The sequence below is a fragment of the Delphinus delphis genome, chromosome 9 (genome assembly GCF_949987515.2).
Source record: "Delphinus delphis chromosome 9, mDelDel1.2, whole genome shotgun sequence".
NCBI classification, from domain to species: Eukaryota; Metazoa; Chordata; class Mammalia; order Artiodactyla; family Delphinidae; genus Delphinus; species Delphinus delphis.
Window position 1 is genome coordinate 2120636 of NC_082691.1, and position 9745 is coordinate 2130380.

At 45.8% G+C, this 9745-nt stretch overlaps 1 protein-coding gene across 1 annotated transcript in view; it reads right to left on the reverse strand.

The window, feature by feature from the left end:
* Positions 1 to 3731, reverse strand: part of SUN3 (Sad1 and UNC84 domain containing 3) — a 39791-nt gene extending 36060 nt beyond the window's left edge. The window contains exon 1 of the mRNA XM_060019759.1: positions 3586 to 3731. Coding sequence (XP_059875742.1) covers positions 3586 to 3731 — 146 coding nt within the window. The remainder of the gene's footprint in view (positions 1 to 3585) is intronic.
* Positions 3732 to 9745: the final 6014 nt, after the last annotated feature.

Genomic DNA, 9745 nt, shown 5'->3' on the forward strand with positions numbered 1-9745 from the left:
ACTATCTGATAAAATTCTTGAAAGCAATCCTAACCTTTTTCCCCGCTTTTTATTGAAGTACAACATACACACAGAAAAGAGCACAAACCATCACACAGCTCAGTGGACCTTCACAAAATGAATGTATCCATGTAACTTCACCCAGAACAAGGAAAGAGCACGGCGGCTGGTCAGCAGCCCCTCTGGGCCCCCATCAGACCCTGCATTTCCCGCCCCTGAAGGGCACCTCTCTCCCAGGCTCTGTGCCCACTGAGTAGGCTTCCTGGTTGGGAAGAATCGTAAACGGAACATATGTGTGGCTGATCCTCTGAATGTTCGCGAGCCATCCACGGCCTCACGCTGCGTGGCTGGAGCCCCTTCATTCTTATCACTGCAGAGTACCCCACTGTGTGAGTGCACAGACGGGTACCATCCTAACGCTGGTGGGCATTAGGGGCCGTGATGCACAACACCGTTGCCGTCTTACAAACGATGCTGCTGTGAGCGGTCTTGTCCGTGGCTTTTGATGAACACACCGTGTGTATTTCATTTAGGTGAACTCCCAAGAGAGGAACTGCTGGGTGGTAGAGTCTGTGCACATTCAGCCGCAGTAGATTTTTCCAAAGAGTTTTACAATGTGATCCCAGTTATAACCTTTTCACATCCAACTTTAAAGATTGTTTAAAAAGAAAAAAGAAGACAATGGCTAAAATAGGCTAATCACGTTAAGACAGAAGGCTAGGAGCTTTGGGACAAAGTACTCTAAGGTGGCAGACTGAAATTTCTATTTAAAACGTACAAAAAACTAGGTAAAGGTGAATCACTCATTAATTACAGATGGCACCTTGACGTAGCAGGAGAGGCACTGGGTCACAACTTAGGAAACAGGGCGTTGTTACTGAACGCAAGTCTGTGGGCCCAATGCACAGTGAGGGCAGACAAAACAGAAACGTTGGAGCGTGGAGCAGAGAAAGTTTTATTTCAGGGCCGATGAAGGAGACGGTGGCTCACGCCTGAAATCCCCAGAACTCCCTGAAGCCTTTCAGCAAAGCCCTTTCGTAAGAAAGGTGGGGGATGGGCGTGGTTGGTTGCTGCAGGCTTCCTGGTGTCAGAGCCTTTGTTCTCGCAGCTGTCCGGGAAGGTCAGGTCAAGATGTTCCTATAAACCTCCATCAAAACAAATGTTATCCTCTGTCCTGCAAGTTTTTATCTAAAGGTGTAATGCTCTTAAAGGTCGTAGACAAGAAAGAGAAAGACAGGCATTAAATTCCTTCTCCATGCGCCCTTGCGGCATCATCACCCCACATCTTACTTGTTCAGGTCCCATGTCTTGACTTTCGCCCTCCGAGGTCCAGGCCATGGCTGAGGGGACGGGGGTCCCTGTGCGGGCCGGTCACCCTGCCAGGGGGCGCTCATCCAGCACACAGTCTGGGTCTTCCTGCCAGTGCCCAGGCCCCGCTGAGGAATCTTAGCTGGCAGTGCCCTCAGGGCCAGGTTCCCAGACCTGCCCAACCAACATCACTGAGGGAGCCAGGTGCCCAGGACCCAGCCGGCCCTCAGCCTCCTCAGGCCACGCAAATGGGGACCAGGTCCCTCGGACCCTTGGAGACGGACGTGTGCCCACAGTCTGGCGACAACGGCCTGCTGCCCGCCCCGCCCCTATGGCACTGCTGGGCCTGAGTTTCAGCAAGTCCCTTGAGCAGTTTGAGTTTGGGGTTTTGACCTGTTATGAGCTAGTTTCCATCAACAGAAAGGCAGAATTCCCTGCTCCAGGCGAATGAAGAATGGCTGAGCAAGGGACCTCAAGTCTGGAAGCTGCTTCATTCATAGTGCTGCACCCTGCTCACGAGAGAGACCGGGCAAGAGGCCACTGACGAATGACCCGAGAGGCTGCAGTGTACAGTCATAATTTCACACTGCTGCCGAAGTGCATTTTTTAAAAAAGAATGTCTTTCTCTTTCAGAACCCTTGTCCCCCACTTGCTGTAATTAACCTAAAACCCCAGGCCACAGAAAGTAACATTGCTGTTTAACATTATGCGAACCAGACAGGAAACAGATTTCCTGAATTCGTTTGAGCTAGTTGACCAAATGGACAGATTTACTCCCTCAGGGATCTGCTCCTGAGCTGGACTGTCCATTGGGCTTGTAACCTGACAGCTCCCGAAGCAGCTCAAACCCCGCGGGGAGTATAGACTCAGGACTGTCAGGGAGGAAAACATTTTCCTCTCCCCTCCTAGGTTCCTCTGGCTGGTCTAAGAATTAAATGGACCTGAGACAGATTAAGCAAACACAAGTTTTATAACAGGTACGTGTGAGGGAAGCCAGGAAAACGAAGTCGCTCGCCCAGATGGCTGAGACCCTCACCTCAAATACCATCTTCAGCTAAAGGCAGAAGAGGAGGTCAGGGTTGGGACTTCAGAGGGGAGGGAGGCAGTTCACATGGGGATGGAAAAGCAAGTGTCTGGTACATAAAAGCGGAGACAGTGGGACACAGAGTGGACTCTGATGTCTGGGCCCTGCCGGTCCCCACCCCTTGCCCCAATTCTTTGCAGACATCCCTCCCTGCTGATAGCTCTGTTCCAGGCACGGTCCCTTTATCTCAGTTCTTTACACAGCTAAGGGGAAGGTAAAAAGAACCTCCTGAGTCTTCTGTTTCTTCAAAATAATCGGCCTAAATGAACCCTCATGCCAAAGAGACATATTTATGGGGGGGGGGGAAATTTTGTTCCTCTACAGAATGAGCCACCTAATTCCCCCCATATAGAATCTTTAAGTGGCTTATCCATCTACAAAAAGCAATCCTGTCTATTGTCCATCCAGGGTGGTGAGAATGTGCTAAAAGCAACAGAGAGGAAGGTCTTCCCAGCCCTCTTCTCCGAACGTGCAGTCTTAAAACCACCTTGAAATCTCACTGGTCACCTGGGGGATCCACTGTCTAAAGAGAGTTACTCAGGTCATGGACCCCTCCCGAGGGACTGGCTTAGTGAAAATTACCACATACCTCATTAACCAAAGGTTAACTAAGCTTTTTGATTAAACCTTAGCTGTTACCATGGGGACGGTTACTTCATTGCTCTTTGTTTTGTTTTCCCAGCAGGCAGCTCCAAGGGGGCAGGTGAAGGGTCTTGGGTCTTTGGGCCACCCAAGTGGCCGGGGCTTTCCTGCTGTCTCCTCACGTGCTCTAACTAGAGGAGACAGTTATTAGCTCAAAATGTGTACCCACTAACAGCCTGTGTAGTCAATTCTCACCCAAGGACGTAACAAATGCCCTCTGTGTCCAGAGTCGTAAAGCTCAGCGCTGGACCCTGCACACGACAGAGACCGGGCAAGAGGCCACTGACGAATGACCGGAGATGCTGCAGGTTACAATCACATAATTTCACACTGCTGCCAAAGTGACATTAAGAAAGAATGTCTTATTTTTTATAACCCTTGTCTCCCACTTGCTGTAATTCACCTAAAAACCCTGCCATAGAAAGAAGACAGCAGTCCACAGAAAGTACTGGGATTCAGAGAAACTTCAGACGCTTTCTCTATAAAGGAGGGTTATTTTCCAGGTGAACAGAGCACATAGGACACATGACACATATACCACCAGATCTTACCGAATCCCCCCTGCAAGTATGTACCCGCTGGCGTCAGGGTTTTCCTGCTCGGAGAGCACAGTGCTCCTGCCTGGGCCGCTGCTGTCTTCCTCAGAAGGAGCCCTGAAGAGCCAGGTGCTCCACCTCGACCTGGGACTTCCACTCATTTTCCCCACGAGGAACAAATTGCTGGTAGATGGAATACCGTCCGCTGTCTCTTTGCTACTTGATAGAAAACATGATGCGATCCATAATGCGCTTTGTGTTGGTTTGGGTTTTGTCTTCTTACTTCTCAGGTGGTTGTCCTTCGAGGAGGAAGCCTAGTGAACAAACCTTGAGATGCCTCGGGCTCTTCTGTTGCATCACCTTCTGTGACGCATCACAATGGCCCAGCCCCACGCAGCAGGTGCACGCGGCCCCCTCCACCAGCCAGCACACGTCCTGAGTGTACATCGCAGTGCTTTACAGCAGCAGCTCCCAAACATACCAGGAAATGCCAGGGTACCCGTACCCACTGTTCTCAATTTTTTTTTAATTTTTTTTTCTTTTGGCCATGCCTCACGGCATGTAGGATCTTCATTCCCCAACCAAGGATCGAACCTGTGCCCCCTGCAGTGGAAATGCAGAGTCTTAACCACTGGACTGCCAGGGAAGTCGCCGTACCCACTATTCTGCTACAACAAATCAATGTTTCACTGTGTTTGCTTCAGTACTTTTTAAAATTTATTTTTGCTGTGTTGGGTCTTCGTTGCTGCTTGAGGGCTTTCTCTAGTTGTGTCGAGCAGGGACTACTCTTCGTTGTGGTGTGCAGGCTTCTCATTACGGTGGCCTCTTTTGTTGCTGAGCATGGGCTCTAGGCGCTTGGGCTTCAGTAGTTGTGACATGCAGGCTCAGTAGTTGTGGCTCGCGGGTTCTAGGCACACGGGCTCAGTAGTTGTGGTGCACGGGCTTAGTTGCTCTGCGGCATGTGTGATCTTCCCGGACCAGGGCTGGAACCCATGTCCCCTGCATGGGCAGGCGGATTCCTAACCACTGCCCCACCAGGGAAGCCCTTCAGTACTTTTTTTAAAAAAATAAAATACTAGGGACTTCCCTGGTGGTAAAGTGTTTAGGAATCCGCCTGCCCATGCAGGGGACACGGGTTCCAGCCCTGGTCCGGGAAGATCACACATGCCGCGGAGCAACTAAGCCCGTGCACCACAACTACTGAGCCCGTGTGCCTAGAGCCCGTGCTCCACAACAAGAGAAGTCACCGCAATGAGAAGCCCATGTACCACAACAAGTAGCCCCAGCTCGCGGCAACTAGAGAAAGCCTGCGCACAGCAATGAAGACCCAACACAGCCAAAATTAAATAAATAAATTTATTTTAAAAAAACAAAAAAAAATGTACCTTAACTAAAAAACACTTTAAAACAAAAACAAACAAAAAACCCAAACATGTAGTAGAACATCAAAAGGTTACTGCTAATCACAAAAAACAGACATCTCAAGTTAATGAATTTAGTGCTTTTCTATGTATGGGAAGATGCAAGAGTCTGGGCTCATTGAAATCATTCCTTTGATCTGCACCTCAGCTATCTAGGGCCAGTGTCCTGCTTTTCTCCATCCCAGATCCTCTCCGCAGTAGCCTGATGGTGCGGCAATATTCTTTGTTTACTGCAATGGCTGGCAACATTTTTTGTCCACACATCACAATTCACTCACCCATTTTTTTTTTTTTTTTTTTTTTGCCCTACGTGGGCCTCTCACTGTTGTGGCCTCTCCCGTTGCGCAGCACAGGCTCTGGACGCGCAGGCTCAGCGGCCATGGCTCACGGGTCCAGCTGCTCTGTGGCATGTGGGATCTTACCAGACCAGGGCATGAACCCGTGTCCCCTGCATTGGCAGGCGGACTCTCAACCACTGAGCCACCAGGGAAGCCCTATTCCGCCATCTTGAAGCTCCTCCTCTGTGGCTCTTTTCTTATGATGGCCCACCTGCTGACATTTGTGACTTCCTATTGTTTTATTCTCCATAGCGCTCGACTGTCCCTTCGTACTTGTTTTTGATTTTTTTCTCTTTTTTGGTTTTTCTGTCTTTGCTATGCTGATTTCAGGATAAATTTGTAAGTGCTACTGTATAACTCACTGATTTTCTTTTTTTTGGTTAATTTTTTTGATGTGGACTGTTTTTAGTCTTTATTGAATTTGCTACAATATTGCTACTTTTTAAAATGTGTTTTGGTTTTTTAGCCATGAGGCACATGGAATCTTAACTCCTGGACCAGGGATCGAACCTACACCCTCTGCCTTGGAAGGCAAAGTCTTTACCACTGGACCACCAGGGAAGTCCCACTAATTTTCTTTTTAACTCTGTGAAGTATAGACCTATCCCAAGAAATCCCAAGATTCCTGATTTTTTACCTAATGGTCCCAAATTCAAAAGATACAAAATGATACATAGCAAAGTGTTGCCTTATTTAACCCACTTCTGCTTTGTAGTTATCAGTTCTCCACCCTCCTTGCATCCACGGGACCATTTTCTTTTCTTTTCTTTCAAAGATATGATATGCATGTACAAATACATATGTAAAATACATATACTTATGTACAAATATATGTGTGTATATATATGTGTGTATTCATCTCTCTCCATCTATCTGTCTATTCATCTCTTCACTTTGTTGAAAGTAAATGGTAGCTTGCTAGGAACCATGCTCTGCATCTTGCTTTTCTCATGTAAAAATATATCTTTGTAACCATGATAACGGTGGTGGTGATGAGAAAAGAAGAAACATAAATAATAGCTTTGATTTTAGGGTAGTAACTTTTCTCTCTCAGTAAATGGTTTATGAAAGTTCCAAAGAGTCTTTAATCTTTTGAAAATGTATTCTAAAATCTGCCAAGTATAATAAATTAATTCATACTAGGAAAAAATATATCTTGGAAGTTTTTCTGACTCACTTTGAGATGATCTTCCTCATTCTTTCATGTCTGCCTAGGAATTCATTGTACGAATGTGCACTGAACAGTTTACCCTGATGACCATCTTTATACTGAAAACAGTGTTCAATAAATAAGCACATGCTGAAGTTATTCTGAGTGTACGAGTACATCTGCAAGAATGCACAGCCAGAGGAAGAACTGCTATGTCAAAGTCTCTGTGTGTTTGTAATTTTGTTAAATGTTGCCTTTGTCCTCTGCGGAGACTCTACCAGTTAAGTTTCCACTAGGAATTTATGAGATTTGCTCCTGTTCGCCAACATGGTGTTTTATCAACCTTTTTATCTTTGCCAGTTGAATAGCTTTTAAAAAACTGTACCTCAGGATAGTTTCCTTTTGCATTCTGATGAGTGAGTTTGAGTTTTCTTTTTCCCACATGATTAAGACCCAAATTCTCCTGGGTTCTGCTTTTTTTTGTTTTGTTGACCTGTTTTTTCTTTGTTTCTTTTGCTTGGAAATTTATTTTTAAAATCATTATCATTCTTTCATTTATGTCTTTAAGTGTATACTTATTTCTTTAAGTGTGTACTCATTTAAAAACCCTTTTCAAACAACTGGATTAAAAATAAAATCTGTCTGGAGATCATTCATTTCCTGATTAGTCACCATCTTTCCATGGCCTGTTTCCTCAGTGACTTAGAGTTTTGGATGGCAGACTTATTTTGAGTGGGGAGTTTCCTAGTTTCACTCCCATCTCTGATCTTCCGTGTTTATTGGCACCCCATGACTTCCAGACTTGTTAAATTTTTTCTATTTGTATTTTGTCTATTGTTGTTATAAATTTGGAATAAGGAGGTACTTGAGACCACAACCCCAAATCTGATATTTTTCAGAAGACCCCAACATATACATATATATATATATATATATATATATATATTTTTTTTTTTTTTTTTTTTCGGTACGCGGGCCTCTCACTGTTGCGGGCTCTCCCATTGGGGAGCACAGGCTCCGGACACGCAGGCTCAGCAGCCATGGCTCACGGGCCCAGCCGCTCTGCGGCATGTGGGATCTTCCCGGATTGGGGCACGAACCCGTGTCCCCTGCATTGGCAGGCGGACTCACAACCACTGCGCCACCAGGGAAGTCCCCCAACATATTTTTAAAAGCAGTATTGTGACACAGACCTTTCAGCCTCCTACCTGAAACTGGGTTTCCTTTCTTCTATGAAAACAAGTCAGAAAAACCTCATTTTAAATGGAATCGGAAAACTCCTGAAGGGGGAGCTCTCATGAAGTTGCCGGGAGGAAAAAGAGAGGTAAGAATTGCTGTAACAAGGCCTGTTAGTGTAGAATTGTCTTGGTCTCAACTTCTTATCCATGATAATAAGAACATTACTTTTCTTCTGGCACAAGGAGGGCATTCTTCAACATGGGAATTTCTTCTCCTGATTTTAAGGGAAGGAAGATCCCTCCCCACCCCAGTAACAATGCACTAACCACAACTTGCAGCCAACAAGAAACTGCCACAACCTGGAACTCTTATTCTTTTCTAATGAACTTTTATTCAAAACAACCCTCCCCAATTTCCACCCAAAACCTAATAAAAACTGACCTTCCCTTTGTCTCTTGGGACTTGCCTATGGTTCACCACAGTGTGGACAAAGAATGTCTCCTGCCATGTCAGTAAACAGGACATGTGGCCCTCAAAAGCCATCAGCCGCTGCAGTCTCATGCACTGTGCACCCTGAGGGGATCCAGAACAGAGAAAATCTGTACACTGGCCCTAGACAGCTGAAGTGCACATCAAAGGAATGATTTCAGGGAGCCCAGACTCTTGTATCCTCCGATACATACAAAAGCGCTAAATTCATTAACCTGAGATATCTGGTTTTCTTTAATTAACAGTAATCTTTCGATGTTCTGACTACCTGGTCTTTGTTGCAAAAACTCCTACATATTCTGGCTCCCCCCTTACCTTTTTTGGAGCAGTCCCTCAGAGCTATCTGAGAGGCTATCTTCTCTGCTTAAGTCCTCAGCAAGTCCACTGAATAAAACATAAATTTCGACATTTAGGTTGTGCTTTTTTTTTTTTTTTCCAGTCGACAATAGCTTGTTTGTCCCAGATTGCAATTCCTCTGCTATTCCCAAATAAACTCAACCCTGCTTTTATAATTTGTCAATTATTTTATTTAAGATTACAGTTTCTTTGGTTCAGAAGGAGTTCTGATTGGCCATAATCTATATTAACATTTCTCTTCCCCAGCCCCACTTGGGCTGTGCCCTCTGGGACCCTTTCTTTTCAGGACCTTCCCAGCCCAGTTACTAGCTGTTCCCAGCTGAGCCAGGAGCAAGAGAAATATGCCATCCCTGCTAAAAGTTGGGGAGTGTTGAGGCTGGAAGTAAAAATTTGGGAGTCATCTCATATTGGGGGGGGGCTGGAGGAGACTGAATAACCAGTGAGTATGGATAGCACACAGAGATAGATGTCCAAAGACTGAGGTCTATGGCACTCCAAAATATAGATGCCAGGAAGAAATGTAGGATCCAGCGATGAAGACTAGCTTGCAGAATTAGCTTGCAAGTTATAGTGAGAACAGCAGAGTCCCAGGTCTTGGAAGGCAAGTAAAGAAGGTGGGCAGGACCACTTACCCAAGCAGTTGTAACTGTTAGTCTCCAGGAGCAACAGTTTCAAAGCTGTGAAAGCTATGGGAACTTCTGGTTCAGATGAATGATCCAAACATAGTTCTAAAAGCCAGTTCCTCCTGAAATCCTAAACATGATGCAAAGCCTTTGTCTTAGGCCATGATGAAGGCCACAGACTGGGTGATTTATAAACAGCAGGAATGCACTTCTCCCAGTTCTGGAGGCTGCAGCAGGTCTGGTGAGAACCTACTCCTGGTTCCCAGACGCCATCCTCTCACTAACCCTAATCCCTGGGCAAACAATGCTGTGACTTATACAAAAGGAAGCCCTGTTATTCTTAGTGACAGTCTACGTGCCTCTACCTGCAGTGGAACAAACATTTGACATTGAAAAACAAAGTCTTGATTACTTTCAAGACTGGGCCAGCTGAGGATCCTGAAAATATTACATGAGAGCTGGATAAACCTCAGTTAGGGTTAATTCCCATCACAAGAGTTATCCTCTCGTTACCCAATTCATACATCACCTGTCTTCTGCTAGATTTCTAGGGCTTTACCTGTGTAGCAGAAGCAGCACCTTGTTTAATTCAAGTTGCCAAATGACCACCTTTAAAGA